The sequence below is a fragment of the Haemorhous mexicanus genome, chromosome 12 (assembly GCF_027477595.1).
Source record: "Haemorhous mexicanus isolate bHaeMex1 chromosome 12, bHaeMex1.pri, whole genome shotgun sequence".
NCBI lineage: Eukaryota > Metazoa > Chordata > Aves > Passeriformes > Fringillidae > Haemorhous > Haemorhous mexicanus.
Window position 1 is genome coordinate 6,949,776 of NC_082352.1, and position 17,857 is coordinate 6,967,632.

Below are 17,857 nucleotides of genomic sequence, written 5' to 3' on the forward strand. Positions count from 1 at the left end.
GGGTTTGGGATGTGTCCAGAGAGAGCGACCCCACACCTCACTCTCAGCTCTGCCACCCGCAGTGTAAAGAAGCTCTTCCTCATATTGATGTGGAATCTGTGTTTTAGATGATCAGTATCGCTTCTCGCCCTTTCGCAGGGCACCACTGAACAGAGCCTGGCACCGTGCTCTGAACATGCTGGTATGGACTGATGAGATCCCTCTCACTCTTCCCCAGGCCCAGGGATCTCACAGTCCCTCCTTATCACAGAGATACTCCAGACTTCTCCTCATCTTTGTGGTCTCTCCTGGACCCTCTCCAGCACCTCCTTGCCTTTCCTGAGCTGCCCCTTTTTTGGGAGCTGCCGGCGTGAGGAGCGGGAGGGGCCAACCCAGAGTGCTGTGTGTGAGGGCACAGCGGGACCAGGCCGGAGTGCTGTGTGTGAGGGCACAGCGGAGCCAGCACGGAGTGCTGTGTGTGAGGGCACAGCGGGACCAGCCCGGAGTGCTGTGTGTGAGGGCACAGCGGGACCAGCCCGGAGTGCTGTGTGTGAGGGCACAGCGGGACCGGACCGGCCCGGAGTGCTGTGTGTGAGGGCACAGCGGGACCAGCCCGGAGTGCTGTGTGTGAGGGCACAGCGGGACCGGCCCGGCCCGGAGTGCTGTGTGTGAGGGCACAGCGGGACCAGCCCGGAGTGCTGTGTGTGAGGGCACAGCGGGACCAGCACGGAGTGCTGTGTGTGAGGGCACAGCGGGACCAGGCCGGAGTGCTGTGTGTGAGGGCACAGCGGGACCGGACCGGAGTGCTGTGTGTGAGGGCACAGCGGGGCCAGCCCGGAGTGCTGTGTGTGAGGGCACAGCGGGACCAGCCCGGAGTGCTGTGTGTGAGGGCACAGAGGGACCGGACCGGAGTGCTGTGTGTGCGGGCACAGCGGGGCCAGCACGGAGTGCTGTGTGTGAGGGCACAGCGGGACCGGACCGGCCCGGAGTGCTGTGTGTGAGGGCACAGCGGGGCCAGCCCGGAGTGCTGTGCGTGAGGGCACAGCGGGGCCAGCCCGGAGTGCTGTGTGTGAGGGCACAGCGGGGCCAGCCTGGAGTGCTGTGTGTGAGGGCACAGCGGGACCGGCCCGGAGTGCTGTGTGTGAGGGCACAGCGGGACTGGACCGGCCCGGAGTGCTGTGTGTGAGGGCACAGCGGGGCCAGCACGGAGTGCTGTGTGTGAGGGCACAGCGGGACCGGACCAGCCCGGAGTGCTGTGTGTGAGGGCACAGCGGGACCAGCACGGTCCCGCTGGGCTGATGGAACACCGCGGCTCTGCCGTGTCCCTTTGTGCCAGTGGCTCCTACAAATGTCACCATGGACTGGTGACCGAGGCTATGAGTCTGCCACGGGCCCTCCGATTTCCTCTAAAAAGCCGCCGTGGGGACGCGATTCGGTGGATCATCCCACGGGAGCAGCAGGGAGTGGCGCTGCCCCCAGCTCTGCTCTGCTTTTGGGGCTCCCCAAAAGTGCCTCCCTGTGCTGAGCCCCCCGCTCCGCAGTTCGGTCCTCAGTCCGCAATGGGAACTAAAAGACATCCTGACCTGCAGCCACGGCCCTGTCTCTGCAATCAAATAGAAAAAAAACTCCTGCACTCCCCCAAAAACCTGACAAAGGTACGGGCCTTCATCAGACTGGGTACAAAGACACTTTATTAGCGTCAAACTAGCAATGCAACTATTACTGCACTCTCATTTAATAGCTTCAATCACATTTAAAAAGTAACTTTCACACCTCAAATTTCAGCCTTGATTGTCGGTCAGTCACACTCTTATTACAGTCGGTAGGTGTTCCAGTCGTACCTTAAGATTTAATTTAACTGAAGAAAAACCCCAAAAGCTGCTCTTCGAGGATGAATAAGGCACAGCTCCCTTACCAAGGGGAAAACAAAGATTTTTTTTACCAAATATTTCTGGTCTAGTTTTAAACAGTAACAAAATGTGTCAAGTGCTTATTTCTTTCACAACTCTGGCTGCGAATGCAGACAAAATTAGCGGAGTGGAGTTAATTTATTTGGATTTTTCCGTGTCGCACCCTCCAGATGGATCACAGGAGCCCATCCGTCCTGCCTGAAAACCTCGCATCCATCCTCGTGTTCTGAGAAGCATGTTCAGACCGATTGAAAACCAGGGCTATTTCGGGATCCCATTTTCAGCTGTTCAGAAGGTAGGATTTGGTTTGTCCTTCCCCGTGGGCAGCAGAGGGAGCCCTTGTTCTACACAACAGTATTCAGTGCTCATGGTTAAACCAGAAAACAAAATAAAAAATTGTTCGGGTTGTTTTTTCGGGTTTTTTTGTTAGGTGTTTTTCGGGTTTTTTTGTTTTGTTTTGGTTTGTTTTTTTGCCGCGCAGTATGTTCTCCCAGATGAAGCTTTAATCTATATCGTACATCTCTGCTGCTGTAAATTCATGCTCCATTATACCACCATATGCTTGGCTTCGCTCAGAGAAAGCTGCAGTAATCCTAATACTTCATCTCGCTTTATAGATATTTGTGTTGCGGCTTTCACTGCATATTGTTTGCTCACACACTTAAAGGTTATGTCTTAATAAGTTGTTCTGGATGAGTTTATTAGCAGGGAGCTGACAGTTGATGAGTTTCTGTGTTTTGAGAAGGTGTCGTAGTTATTGCCAATTACGATACGAGGCTGAGGAAACAGAAGAGTTTGTGGTTCATTAAAGAAATCTGGAGGCAGCAGTGCTTTAAGTTGTGTATTGGTTTTGGCTCATCAGATGCCTGGTTTGTTTTTCAGCTGCTCCCAGGTATAGATCATTTCCTCTGCAAACAGGGCAGTTCTAAATGCAAAAGCATGAAAGGATGGACCAAGGTGTTTCAGAATCAGTTGAACGGTTTAATTTGTTCAGAACCTTTAGTTGTAATGCAGAAATAGTGGATTCCTGAAAATTCTCAACATTTTTGATAAATCCACAGAATTCTCTGTATCATTTATATTGATGAAGGATGGTAAACAGAAAACAGATGCTTTAAAAAGACTGGTTTTTCTATTTTTTAAACTTATACTCTGTATTATTTAGGAATATCAGCTGTCAAAAATGCTCAGTATGCATTAGTTTGCAAGTAATAATGCACTACGTGTACATTAGTAATTCAGCAGAGTTCTCAGGACTACTTGAGATATGTGTAAATCTCCAGGAGATCACTTTCAATATGCAGGATCCTTCACAAGTCCTTTGAAACTCAATTTCAAACACTAGAGGGATCAAGAAAAGCTGCTGATTTTTCCGCCAAGGTTTTAATCACTATAAATGATGTTTTTATTTAAGTAATGCTCACATTGACCCCGTAATCACCCTTGGAATGACACCATATTAGAGTCATAACAGAATGCATGAAAAAACTCATGAACAAAACCTCTCATTTCTCAAGCAATTGTAAATAAAGCAAAATATTGATGGTTGTGACAACACTCTGCAAACTCTGTGTTTAGCACTTGTGTTTGGAAGATACACTGGAAATCCTGCTTGATGAAATCCTTGCTTGATGAAATCCTTGCTTAGTCATCTCTGGCCTAAATTAAAATTTTAATAAAAATTAATCACAGAAACATTGCTACAAAAATTGGCAGGCATTGCAATGTCTACAAAATAAACATTGCAATATTTTTCCACCTTACAGAAGCTGAAGTAAGATACTGTAAGAAAAGTAATATTAAAAAAAAAAAGAAAATTGAACTGTGTTTGATGAGAAGGAAATTAAGAAAAATTTACAGCAAGAGAAGAAACTACAATCTTAAATAATTAACAGTGGGTTTAAAGCATCTAATTAGTAGTTATACAATAACATTGTGCCTGTTCCAAATCTTACTGAAGCCATGGAAGACTTCCCCTTTAATTTCCATTGTCCCATAAACAAACACACCAATGCAGACAAAGATTATTTACAATGCAACACTCTGAATGGTGCCTCAGCAGTGGGCTCTAATAAGTAAATAAATAAATAAATAAATGTGTCATGAGAATTATTGTGCTCAGGCTGGATCATAGCTTTACAAAGAGTTGTATGAAATAATAGCAAAATACTGTAGAATGGATCTGGAAATGGAATGATGTCCATGTGTGAGGAGATCTCAGACTGTAAAAGACAGGAGTGAGAAAAGGAAAAATATTAATCTTTACAGTTTTATTGACAGACTTTTAAATTACTTTTATTTTCAAAGAATAAATAGCAAATGTTTTGTAGGAACATAATCCATATAATGCCATCAGATGTGAGGAGCACATTCAGGTGTTTCCTTATGCTATATATATACACACACACACACACACACATATATATATATATATATATATATATATATATATATATATATATATATATATATATATATAGTGGGGTACAGAAGCTGTGATTGTATCTTACTGGGGTTTAAGTCCAACCTACAAACTACTTGAGTTCATGTGTAATTTTCAGTCCACTGAAATAACTATACATATACATATATATATATATATATATATATATATATATATATATATATATATGCAGATTTCCAATTTTAGGATTGCCATCACTCATGGATTTGCTCTGCTACAGAGGAGTCCACAGTTATTTTAGCCTGGCTGAAGCCATTAATGGGATTTTTATTACTATACAGATATATGCTCTTTCACCCTAATTTTTTAAATAACATCTGGTTTGGGGTTTTTGTTGCATTATCAAGAAGTAGAACATGAAAGCCTTTGATTTTTTGGCTAAAATCTTATACTTCAGATTGTTAATTCTCCTTCTGCGTATTGTACTTCTCCCATGGGAAGCAGCTGTGTGTAATGAGCTGGAGCACAGCAAAGCCAATGAAACAGAAACTCTGCATTACCGGCACATAAATGAAGTGAGAATGGGCTGTGGCTTAAATCAGTTCCTCGTTTTCTTTTGGAATTGTGATATTTTCCTCTGACAATATTTACTATATTGTTAAATTTCTATAGGATTAAGCACTTAGTCACTTGTTTGTTGGTTTGATTAATGAGGAATGTTGACTGTATTGCTTTACTGTCCCTTCTTAAAGACTTTTTTTCCCATATTTCAGGTTCAGAGTAGGAATTTACTTGAATGGGACAACTGTAACTGTACTGACAGTTTAGAACCATTGCATTCAGCTGAGCAGGTTAAGCACTGCCTATAAGAGATCAGAATTGCCCTTCTTTAGCTCTCCTTGCAGCTGAACATTGCTTGTTCTGAAACACGTTTCCCAGCTCTCAGAAAAATTTGAACTATGAATTACAGGGAGTGGACAATTTAGAACTATCCCTCTAAGTTAAAAGGAAAGCTGCTGCTGTTTCCAGTAGTATTATTTTATTTAGTACAATTAGATACTCTCAGTTTTAAAAAAGTGTTCATTTAGGAGTTTTATAACTGTTCCTACATATAGATATGGAAGTTTGCCCTTGTTGTCCACAAGAATTACTTTTGCTTTGAAAAAAATCAAAACAATCTGAAATTATGGCTCTATTAAAAGATACTGCTGTGTAAAAAAGAGTTGCACTAAGCCAGCAGTTCTCTCCTGGTAGTAACAGACATGAACTAGTGCTGGTTTTTTACTCATTTTTGGAAATTACTCAGGTATGAGATGCACTAGATTTTTTTTTTTCACTGTTAAGTATTTATTGTATTCCAACTATTAAATTTTGCTGTAGCCTATGGAAAAATGTCTATTTTAAATGGTCTGCAACACTATTGGTTTCAATTATTTATTTAGGAGACCATGGAATAAAAGAAGCACATTGATACAGAAGTTGCCCACTTTATCTCACTGTCTGTTTCCCCTTTTGGCTGCTGTTTCAATGAGATAAGAGAGACAGAGGAATAAATGGAGGGCAGATTTCACAGAAAGCTAGAGGGGGGTGATTGAAAGACTAGAGCTAGGAGAGGAAAGGTGAGACTGGGGTAAAAAGAAGTGCTTCCTCGTGGTTTGCTTTTGTCATTTGCCTTTGCTGAAGTCAAGGTGCGCTGAGAAGGCCTTGTCTGACCTTGCAGAGCTTTGGCTGTTCCACAATGCTGGGAGCTGTTCTGGGAGAGAGGAGTGGAGCAGGACAGAATGGAATATCGTAAGTGTATTGTGAGAAAAGCAAAGATCTGCTGCCTGAGCCCTGCTTTACCTGCAGTTATTTCCAACAGCATTAAACAAGAGGTACAATGATTGTCTTCAACTTTTATCACTACACATTCATATCAAAGGCTGCTTTTAGTGCTCTGCCTAGGGTCTAGGGTTACACCTAGGGTTAGGGTTCTGAAAACCACCAAGCCCAGAGCTCCAGGCACACTGTAGCTGCAAAAGGCATGCCAAGGAGAACACAGAACTGCCACAACATGGCTCCCTCCACAGCTTTTTCCTGGGAACCAGCCTTAGCCTGCTGCAGTGTTTACTGCCTAGGGGTTAGGGTTCCTAAAACCACAAAGCTCAGAGCTCCAGGCACACTGCAACTGCAAAAGTCATCCCAAGGGGAAAAAAGTACCTGCCACAACGTGACTTCCTCCACAGCATTTCCTTGGAACCAGACTTAGACTGAGTGGACTGCTGAAATTCCACATTGCGCAGGATGCCTCCCAGACCCAAGCTGGCACCAGTGCTAACTCGGGCTGGTTTGGCAGTGCCAAGTGCCTCCTGCAAACTAACACCAGGAACCCGGGTTCCTAAGTTTTGTTTCTTGGGGAAAAGGGCTGGCGTTGGTGCTCAGGGGCCTGTGGTGCTATGTGGCTGGCAGTCTGCTGGACTTCTGCAATCCAGGCCACCACTGCCCCATTCCTCACCCTGGCCTTCACCTCTCTTCTGCCTGCCCTTACCCCATCCCTTACTCTGCCCTTCACCCCTCACCAGTCTGTCCCTGCCCCATCCCTCCCTCCCCCCACCGCTCACCTGGGACTCCCTGCAGCAGCACATGGGAGTCTGAACACGGGCCTTGGGTGACAGACAGATATTGTGGGATTAGGGGTAAAGACAGGGGGGGCTTGATAGGTGGAGAGCTGAGACTGAGGGTTTGGGGTGAAGGAATAAAGTCACGCAAAGGACACAGGGTATCAGGTAGGGTTACAGTACAGGTGCAGCAGCCCTCACCCCAGCCCTAAGCTCACCCTAAACAGCACCCCTAGGTCATCAGTTTTGCCCAACAGCAGCATAAGGCAGCAGCCCTGATGGTTGGACAGCCCCAGAACCCCCCCAGCAGCTGCAGACAATTACCCCAATTAAAAGGTAGGGATGATGTTTGTTGGCTAGAAAGTTACAGGTAGGGTTTGGGGGCTGAGCAGGTTTTTAGGGGTTTTTTAATGTTTTTTTTCAGGGCTTTAAGAGGCTATTTTAGGGTTTTTTTGCTAGAGTTTTTAGGAATTTTCTGGCAATGTTTAGGATACCTTTAGGACTTTTTAAGGGTATTTAAAATGATATTTTTAGGGTGTTGTAAGGTCTTTCTTACTACTAATTTGAATTTTTAGTGTGTTTTTTTGGGTAGACTTGGAGCTAATTGTGATGTACCATATAAGATACCTCAAATCAACCAGACACCAGGTCATTATACTGTCACAGTGTTTGGAGTTATTTAAACAAATGTTATTTTCAAAGGATTTTTTATAGAAACCTCTCGTATGTACCTTTCTGTCAAATGTGCTGATGTGTGATACTTTAAAGTTTGCTTCCTCCTACCTGGGAGCAAACCCCTCTCAAACCCAGGAAGTGTCTATGGAGGAGGGTTGCACTGGACACTGGATCTAGGTCAGTCCATCTGTGGCTTTCAGAGCTACTGCCCTTGGCAGACGTGGGCTCCCTGATTTTGTAGCAGTTGTCTGCTCCAGACCCTGGAAGCCTTCACATCCCAAGCCATAGGGCTGCAGTCCAGTGATGTCCCTCCCAGAACTGGGAGATCTGGCAGGCCAGGTTTCTCAGCAGCCCTTTAGGCCAGATCCTGAGCAGCTCACAAGAAGACTGCCGGGCTTCTGCTGAAAGCTGGGCAGAATGGAATCAGATACATTTTCTTTGCCAAATCTGCACATTCTGACCATGTAATTTTGTTCTTCTGATTTGTTCTGCTGAGTCAAAAATAATTTGGGTTTCACACATAGAGAAACATGATGACCAAAACAAAAGGTACTGAAGTTATGGAGAATTACACTTGTGAAAAGGAAAGACAAGCAAGAATGAATGGGTTCTTTATGTTTATTGCAAGATACAAATAATTGAAAAAAATTGGAACAAGATTTACTAAGATTTAGTGTTTGGCATATGTATTTGTTGTATTTTATGTATTCAATGTGAAAACAGCAGTCTGCTTCTCACACATTTTATTAAGGCAGTATGGGAATGGAACACAGTCTTGAGAAAAATGAGCATTTAGAGAAAAGGATAAAGTCATGCAAAAATCATTATTTTTAATTTTTTTAAAATATTTTTTCTGTATTAGTCACAAGTCAAAAAAACTTTATCGTGTGAAGACTTAGGGGCTTAAAGAAAGCTTTTCTGTAAAGGTTTTTAGACTGTTTAGGGACATTATTAATGATGTGTGTCTACTGGTAAGCAGTTAAGCAGTAAGGCACCAGCCAGGGAAAACAGAGTATACCTTTAGAGTGTGATTAGAGTGACAACTGATTGTGACTGTCTTGTCTGATTTCAACACACCTCAGGTTTCCCTTTTTGATGTGATGGTATAGCTGATTTAATTTGATTATAAGTCATGTAGGAGGTGTTTCCAGCTGTATATGCATGTCCATTTAGGTACATTATTGTAATTAAAGCATTTGCTCTAACCTTGGACTTGTATATAGCACACCATGCTTAACAGCAGAAAGTTTCTTCCAGCTGGTTGAAACAAACTGGAAAGTAATTGTTATAAAATAATGAAAGACACTGAAAAAGTCACTATCTTTTCCCTTTTGGAGGAAGAATTCTACTTTTAGCATGACAGAAGGTGTTTCTTGCACTCATTTCAGCACTAGTTTCCAAGAAAAAATTGTGACTTATAGAGAGAAAGCTGCATAAAGAACTAGCAAGGATTACACAACAACAGCTGTACTTCTGAATAATTTAGGTTTAATTTGCAAAATTATACAGGAAAGGATTATGACTTGTACTCGCATTTGAGAAAATGGAGCTACAAATGTTGTTATGAAAAGTGGCAATGTACAAACCATCTTTAATTGCACAGGGGCTGTTGTGTCACTCTGGGCTTGGTCCTGCTGAGCTGCTTGCCAAGTCACTTGTAGAATCCTGGCTGGGGAGTAAATGGTGTAGGAAGAGCTTCCTATGGCTGCATATGCAGCAGAGCAGAGCCCTTCCTGAAGGTTTAAACTTGTGCTTGAGAGGAATGCCTGGCAGGTGTACCTGGTGACACACACAACATCTTGCTCCAGAGGGGTCAATTAATTCTGTTATGATTATATATTTACAGTTATTTATAGCAAAAGATCTTAGGGGACTTCCAGCCCCTTTTTTCTCCGGGAAAGCCAGCTATTGAGTATGTGGCAGTCAAGAGCACTCACTGCTTCAGGCATATTTGCCTTTTGATCAAAAGCAAAGTTGATTGTCCCACTTTCCCCAATGCCATCCTGCTCTTCAGCTACAAGGTATATGTAAACCAGGAAGAATGTCTTGTTCTTCTCTCCTGCCTCAATATTGACACTGCAGTCCCATAAGGTTAAGGCAAGATTTTCCTCAGAATGTTTCTTGCTCATATTTCAGAGAAATTCTGGTTTGTAAACTGCAAATTCTCCATCAAATGCTTTTCATGATGTTTCTGTAAAAAAATTATGTTTATATATAAATTACTAAGTTACAGACTGTTACAATTCAGTAATTTCCAAACATGAATGAATTCATAACATTGACAGAGATTATGATTTTGTCTTGGCCTTGCAATCACCTGGTCACATAGGTGAATCTCAGTAATCAGCAGGTTGGTTTAGCCTGATCTTGTGTGTGACCAGGAAAGATCTGTAGTCATGTGAAATCTCTGGAAATGATGCTCACCTGCACTCCAGGCTTTCAAGAATCTGTGCAGCCTGTGAGCCTGGGCAGGAGATTTACTCTCAGGTATGTAGGTGTACCCTGAGGGTTGTAAATCCTAGATTTTACACTGAGAAAAAAGGAAAACTTCAAGTTACTCTAATAAAAGATGCACACATGTAATTCAAGGCAAGACCAAAAAATTTCTTGCTTTAATGCAAGAACAGGTGCATCTTGACAAATCCAAATTTAGAGGTAACAGAAATAAAAGTTTTTGTAAATGGGAGGTTGGTCTGGAACATTCAGAGAACCCTGATGGGACCGCAGAGAGTGCTGTTCAACAGTCAGGAAAAGGAAGCAAATGATGTGTAAAGTTTTTTGTATTCTAGATCTCAACAAACTTGTGAGGTAGAAGACCTGAGGAGCTTGTACTGTAAAGCCACCTTGGTCAGGATTTCTGGAGGTGGGCTGAAGTCAGAAGGACTCTGACTCTACAATATCCAGGGCACCAATTCAGATTCCCACTGGTTTGCAGAGTTGGTGACAGGATTAGAGAGTCTCAAGTACTTCTCAATGATTATGTTAGGGCAGTGAACTATAAAACAACATACTTTTATTTTTTTAATAAACAATGTTATAAGGTCTCTATTTTTTCCTAAAAAACCCTGTGCAATCTCCCAGTTTCCTGTCTACATGTGGATTAGGATAACATAGTTAGAGTTCTGATTTGAAATCATGAATGAGGCTCATCTTTAGTCTGTTAAAACCACCATGTGTTTAAATTACTTATCTGTTGAACTTCTGATGCAGAAGTGAAAGACCTTGCAAAATAGAGCACTGTTCCTGGTATGTTTTTACAGAGGTAAATCCTAGTGGATGTAGAAAATAGAACTCACTAAAATGCTCTAAACATTTAGAACTCACTAAAATGTTTTGATCAAAATTTGATGAAATACTAATTGTAGATTACTTGTAGTATCCTACTAGTTAGGAAACTCTTGGAAAAGTCCTTTTATCTTGAAGCCACATAACTGTTTGGGACCAAATTATGGGTTCTTCCTATCCCATTCCATTCTTTATTGCCCTTTGCTCTGTACACACCCACATGTGTAAAATTTTCTATTTTAAGGCCAAAAAAGAGCCCCCACAAAAGCACTGATGATAACATCCTGTAAAGGAGGCTGCTTTTACAGGGACATTTCAATGTGAGGCATAAATGGAGAGATTGTGAGAAGCTGATGATTTGTTTCTCCCTAATTGCTTGCAGGATGAAATGGAGAAGGTCGCTCCCTGTTGAGCACTTGGATTTTTCATTCTGAGTCTCCCATGGGCTTCCTACTTGATCCTGGACTGCCAATTTCCCAAAAAGACAACCAGTATCTCCAAAAGGCTTACAGGAAAGCACAATTTTGTGTCTATGAACTTTTTCACAGTCTTGGGTGGTATACATAAGGGAAATGCACTGTTTTATGAGAAATATAAACATTATTCAGTCTCATGAAATTTGAGTAATGTGACCAATACAGAGTATCTTTTATTATTTTGCTGTTCTTTAATCTCAGAATGATTCTTAATCTTAAATGATTCATGTACTACATAAACACAGCCAATTCCCATTTTATATTGTTTTGGACTTTATTCTTGAAAGCACTGATCTGTTTTGAAGAAAAATTGCATAATCTAGTAACTTTTTCTGCAACATCCCTGATTTATGTAGTCATAACAGGGTGAAATTTAGTTTTATTGGGTTTTTAGTCTTACTCCAAAAATCCAAACAGGCAAATAAATGTTAGGTTATGTTTCTCTCTGGTTATCACCGGAAACATTCTTTAATCAAGCTACATTTCATTCAGAATTTTTTTACCTTCACAAATCGGGAGATATAAGGGAGCTGATTAATTGTGATGTGACTTCAGGTCAGTGACAGCGCTCAAGTACAAGCTGAGAGCAAAACTGGCGTTTTAGAATTGGTAGCTGTCTAGAAATCAACAATTAAATGTTTTCAGGGGACACGAGTGCTGGGAGAGCCTGCTTGACATGTGACAGACTACAGGACATCACCTGTGCACTGGTGCCCGCGGCGCGTGGAGGAAGAGCTCGGCTGCCGGAGGAGGAAAAGCGAGAGGCACGTTGTTCCATCAGCGGGATCATCTGGGCAGTTCTTCTGGCGGGGACATCCTACAGCAGGCGCACGGGACGGTTCGCTCCGCGTGCTCTCGGGCCGGTGGAGGGCAGGGCGGGGGCGGGAGCGGGAGCGGCCCCGTGTGCCCCGGCCCCTCCCCGCCCGCCCACTGCAGGGAGCGGTGGGCAGAGCCGGGCAGGGCGGGGAGCGCCGCGCACCCGCCCGCAGCCGCCGCCGCTCGCAGCCGGCATGGGCCCCCGCGGAGCCCGGCGCGCCGCCGGCTGCCTGCTGCTCTGCTGGGCTCTGGCTGCCGCCCGCGCCGCCCCGCGCAGGACACCCTCGTTCGACGGGCACGTCGCGGAGAACCGGCCGGCGGGCACGCGGGTGCGCGGGCTCAGCATCCCCCTGACGCGGCTGGGGCCCGAGCCCTGGTGCGCCAAGGTGCAGGGGCGCCGCTGGCACCTGCAGCTGCTGGGCGAGGGACACTCGCACTTCCAGGTGTCGCTGGACGCGCGCACGGCCCGCGTGTGGCTGCGCACCCGCCGCCCGCTGGACCGCGAGGCGCGGGCGCTGTACTCGCTCCGCCTGGGGCTGTGCTGCAAGCGCTGCGCGCCCCAGGGCGCCGCGCCAGCCGTGCTGGCCGCGCTCACCGTGCGCGTCCTGGACGACAACGACAACGCGCCGCGCTTCGTGGGGCCCGGCTCCGCGCAGCTCCGCGTGGAGGAGACGCTGGCGCTCAAGTCCCAGGTGTGGCAGGCGCGGGCCGAGGACGCGGACGCGGGCGCCAACGCGGAGCTGCGCTACTTCGCCCTCCCGCGCAGCGCGCACTTCTTCGTGGTGCCGCGCAGCGGACGCGTGGTGCTGGTGAGCTCCCTGCTCCACCTGCGCGCTCCCATCCCGCTGCGCCTCTACGCGCGGGATCGCGGCCGGCCCGCGCTGCTCAGCGAGCCCCTGGAGCTGGAGGTGCTGCCGCAGCCCAAGCGCCTCCCGCCTCCGCCACCCCGCCGCCGCCGGGCCGCGCTGCCGCCCGCCGCGCCCCTGGCGCTGGCCCTGCCCGAGGACGCCCGCCCGGGCACCCGCCTGGCCACCCTGGCCCCCGCGCGCTTCGCCTCCGCGTGGTTCGAGCTGCTGTCGCCGCCCGTCGAGGAGTCGCCGGTGAGCGTGGAGAGAGAGAGCGGCGAGGTGACGCTGCGCGCCGCCCTGGACAGGGAGGCGGTGGCCGCCTGGGAGCTCGTCGTCCGCGTCCAGGAGCGCCGAGGTGGGTGTTAGGCAGAGTCTTAGACGAAGTAGTGGTCCTGTCCCATCAGGAAGTCCGAGGACAGTTTGTCTCCAGGTGACTGGAGACAAAGCACCCAACGGTGGTTTAGCATCAGGTGTCACATGCAGTGTTGTGGAATGTCCTTTTGGTCTTTTAAATCTAGAAACTATTAGCCTTGAAAACACTGGAAATGACAAGAGGCACTGTGTAGCTTAAGTAAGGTACAGCTTTGTAAAGAGCAGTAAGGTGTTTAGCAGAATGTGTTTCACGGGTTAGAATTCTTAGTTGTTAGTGAGTGGTTGAGACACAGCACAGGTGTTTGTTATTAAAATACTCTCTATAGTGCTCATCCTGTCAGTGCCTAATTTGAAGCATGCAGCTGAAGCCATTGAGTTTTTATTCATTGTTAAAGTTGAGTGTGTTTGACTCACAAGAATGATGTGGGGTTTTGGACACAAGGACTGGAGCCCTTGTGTTAGGTAGCTGTTCTTTTTAAAAAATATCTCAGGAGTTCAGTACACCATTAAAAAGGCATGTCTGTGACTTAAATTGTCATTTTTCACAAACTCTTACTCAAGTTAAATAGAATAGCTAATTTCATTTGCTGATTACACATATTCCTTTTTAAAATTCTCTTTTCCTTTTAAATTGTGATGTTGGTTAATATTTTTCACCTGTGAAATTACAGATTAGTTTAAGCATATTTTTAATTTATGAATGGTGGGTATCTCTGGCCATTAACAATTTTTAAATTTTTGTATTACTTGCGATTGTAACAGCTTTGCAGAGATTGCCCAGAACGAGTATTCTGGAGAAAATCTTATAAGAACACATGAGTTGGTTGGCCTGATTTCATCTTGGAAAGGTTCAGGAAGGGTTTGGCATGATGAGACTTTTAGTGGTTGTGAAAACGATTAACTGCTCAGCAGTGCAGCTGCTCAGGGTGATTTCCCTCAGCCACAGAGCAGCGCAGGCGGGAGAGATGAAAAGCTTCCCACGCGATTCCTCTCCCTTATCTCGCCTGCCTTTGACTGAGGGGCAGCCCATAGGAGTGAGAGGCAGTTTATTCCTCGGTGTCTGCGCAATCCCTGAGGATGTCTGCAGGGCTCTAATTAGCGCTGACAGTTTCGGTGACACGGATACTTCTCCCTGTGAAGCAAGGCTACCCCAGCAGCTCCTTTCGCTCGGGTCCTGAGGAGCAGCTCTCAGATCCTCCTCGCCTTCTCTCTGGGGTTTTGTCGTGCCTGTCGTTGTAGCGTGTTGGTGTCAGTCACTTGTGCTTTCTTTGTGCTGTGTTCCAGCCTGAGCTTTGGCTGCAGAGCAAGAGCTTGACAGACCAATTTCCAAAACACAGCACTTTGTGTGTCCTACCCCCGCTAGTCAGTCTTGAGCAAGGCTGCCTGCCGAGGGGAATGTCATTGCTCCGAGGCAGTGACAGAACCCATCGGGTCAATCCGAGTGTGCTGCTGAGATGTTCACCACTCTGTCATGTAGCTCCGGTTCCAGCCCTTTGCTGGTGTCAGTTCCCTCTGTCAGGATCAAGAAGATGTTGTTAGAGCAGTGGTAGCTAACCTTGCCCCGGGTTGCTGCTGGTCTCACCTTTGTGATTGCTTTTCCCCTTACCTAGTCTGAGTATAGAAGTCTGAGATTGCCTGGAACAAAGCCTGTCATTCTGTCATGCCCGAGATTTCACTTCCAGGGCAATGCTTGCTAATGGAGTTTAAAAAAATCTGGAACAAGTTTTAACTTAATTTAAGGGACTTTTTTTTTTTTTTTTTTTACCATCATGTAGTTTCACTAAGTAGTTTGGAGCATTTTCCACTAGCCTAATGTATTACTGCTGGTAGTAGGCAGTAGTAGGAGAATAAATCTCTAAGAAATACGTAGAACTAAGTTCTGACTCTGAGATAAGGTAGACAGCAATTAATTGTGGACAGTCCAAATGACATACTTTAGCTAGTGATGATTTTAAGTTTCTTGGTTTAAAGGAAACCAAATTCAAAATACATCTTAATACTATTGTTTTCATCAGTTAAAGGTTAATAATGACTTGGTACTTTCCAAACTCTTTCTAGTGGCAGAATGCTTTCATACTTCTTTTATAGGAGGTAAAATACATTTAACATAATACTTTGAAACAGATTTAGAAAGCTCTGTCTGCTTGCTCACAATCCAAACTTCAGTAATCTGAAAAAAGAAAACCAAAAGGAAGGGATAGGAGAAAGATGCCTAGCATAATTATGTGTTTTACTTATCTGAAATAGGTGCAGAATATTGCAAAAGCTCCAGGAGAAAACACAGTATTTACAGAAATGAACTTTCAGGATGAATTAAAGTGTGGAGATGGCTACACTGAATTTTGTTGTGAATAAAAGTGCAAGTTCAGGTTCTTTCTCCAGTTTATTTACTTTGCTTTTAGCATTTGTGATCACTTATTTTACATTACACATAACCATAAACATTTCAGTAGCTGTGGATTTCTAGTATTGTAGCTTATGATATCAGGTGTCTATTTGTTTTCAAGTGGTATGAAGTTGCGTTAATTTCTTCAATATTTTTTTTAACTTTCCTCTCTTCTTGCTGCCTGGTAACTGTGAACTGAAATGATCCAATAATTAATTCTGTCACTACTCTCTTCTTCAACCCAGACAATGATGTTGAGGATAAGACAAGATGTTTAAATACTTTAGCATATCAAGTCTACCCTCTTTTCCTTCATCTTTTCAGTGTAGTTTATTGAGATTCATTTGTAATGTGCACTTCATTACTTACAGCAGTAAAAAGTGCTTAAAAGTGTTGTGCCAGAAGTGATCCTAATGCATCTCTGGGCACAATAACTGGTTTTTTGGGTTTTTGTTTTGTCTGATGGACCATTTTCAAATTAGTAGCAAGAAGATGGGTATATGGTAATAAAGCAACAATGAGCAGTTTATTCCTAGTTTGTGACAGCTCCCCCTCTTTAGCTCATAAATGGGACTGTGTAGACGTCCTTTGCCTGAAATCAGTTTTCTTCAAGTGGCATGTAACATGCTGTATGTTTGTTTATTTTCACCCTTTAGCTAAAAGAAAATGTTGAATATTTTTCTGTTTACTTTCTCTCAATTCTGTCCTGGACAATCAGCACCGCAGTGTGTGCAGGGCTGGGGTTCCAGATGCAGCCAGACCTTTAGCAGCTCAATATCCAGATATCTCCCACATGTTGATGACAAGGAAGGTTTTCTCTCTATGAGTTGCATTTTGTTGAAAGTATGAGTTAGGGGAGCTCAGTCCACTTGGCCTGGCAAATACCTACCAGTGTAAGACACTCTCTCATCACTGCCTGAGTATTTCTTGGTAGACCATAGGCTTTGTGCTGGTTCATGTTTACCCATGTCAGGGGTAGATTTGAAGGGCTTTTGCAGTCTGAAGAACTTTTCAGCATCCAGGGTAGAGGTTTTTTGGCAAAGCTGCAGTTGAGCTCTAAGATTTTTAGTTAGTGATATGCACAAATCACTACCATAATTATTATCATTACCAGTGCATTACATGCTGTGGTTGCTTTGTGACTGAACATATTTAGGTTATCAATGTCATGGTTTTATTTTAATGTAGATGCCTGAAAACAATCCTTATTTTTATCCTTTGAAATTACAATTTGGTCTGTTTTACTGCTGCAGTAAAATTAACTGCAATCTGTAGAGGAAATACTATGTTACTAGTTCTGTTTATTCATTGTGTATCTCTCTGTTTTTTTGACACATTGTAGACTTAGTTTTATCATACTTTTGTTTTCTGGAGGTAGTAATTAGTTGCTAGAAAGTAGCCAGAGAAAAATCTGGACTTTTTTAATGGAATGGGTTTTGTTTGGTTTTTGGTTTTGGTTTTTTGTTTTGTTTTGGTTTTGTTTTTGTTTTTTTTTTTTAATGGAATGGGTTTTCCTGTGCCTGTGGAGGAGTTTCAGGGCCTGGACAAGAGAGGACATAGTGCCTTGGTTGGTATTTCAGCTTCAGGTGAGCTCTTACCCAACCTAAACTTGAACAGTGCCAGGCTGAGATCATACCCAACCTCCCTGAGACACCTCTTCAAGTCTCTCACCAGCCTCACAGTAAAAGATTTCTTCCTAACATCCCAACCTAAATTTCCCCTCTTCCAATTTGTACCCATGACTCCTTTTCTTGTCACTGCAATTCCTGACAAAGGGTGTCCCTCTGGGTTCCCTGCAGGCTCCTTCAGATACTGGAAGGTGCTGTGAGGTTCTGCCTTGGCACCAGACAGAAAAATCAGTCTCAAGAGCTGAAAACATTTGAAATTGAAGAATGGCCTGGCAATCTTTATTTTTTGTAATTAGCAAACATTTTATCCAAAAGAAAATAAACCAAAAAACAAACTTTACAACCTTAAACCAAAGGGAAACACCAGGAAAACCCTGTACATTAGTTTGTGCCATGAAATGCTAAAGAAAATGCCAGAATTTCAGGGCTTAACATGTTTTTTGGCATGTGGTCCTTGAGGAGGAGTTTCCTCTGCTGACCC

The 17,857-nt window shown here is 44.3% G+C and overlaps 1 protein-coding gene and 1 long non-coding RNA gene across 3 annotated transcripts in view; both read left to right on the forward strand.

The window, feature by feature from the left end:
- The first annotated feature begins 105 nt into the window (after positions 1 to 105).
- LOC132332944 (uncharacterized) lies at positions 106 to 12,115 on the forward strand. Of its 2 annotated transcripts, none has more exons than XR_009488015.1 (4): positions 106 to 181; positions 2,060 to 2,184; positions 6,014 to 6,084; positions 11,233 to 12,115. It is a non-coding gene; the product is annotated as an uncharacterized LOC132332944 (long non-coding RNA). The 2 variants fall into 2 exon arrangements; XR_009488014.1 differs by lacking the exon at positions 106 to 181 and adding an exon at positions 1,191 to 1,634.
- A 221-nt stretch (positions 12,116 to 12,336) lies between these two features.
- LOC132332569 (neural-cadherin-like) overlaps positions 12,337 to 17,857 on the forward strand; it is a 61,060-nt gene continuing 55,539 nt past the window's right edge. The window contains exon 1 of the mRNA XM_059857002.1: positions 12,337 to 13,345. Within this exon, the coding sequence (XP_059712985.1) occupies positions 12,337 to 13,345 (1,009 nt within the window). The remainder of the gene's footprint in view (positions 13,346 to 17,857) is intronic.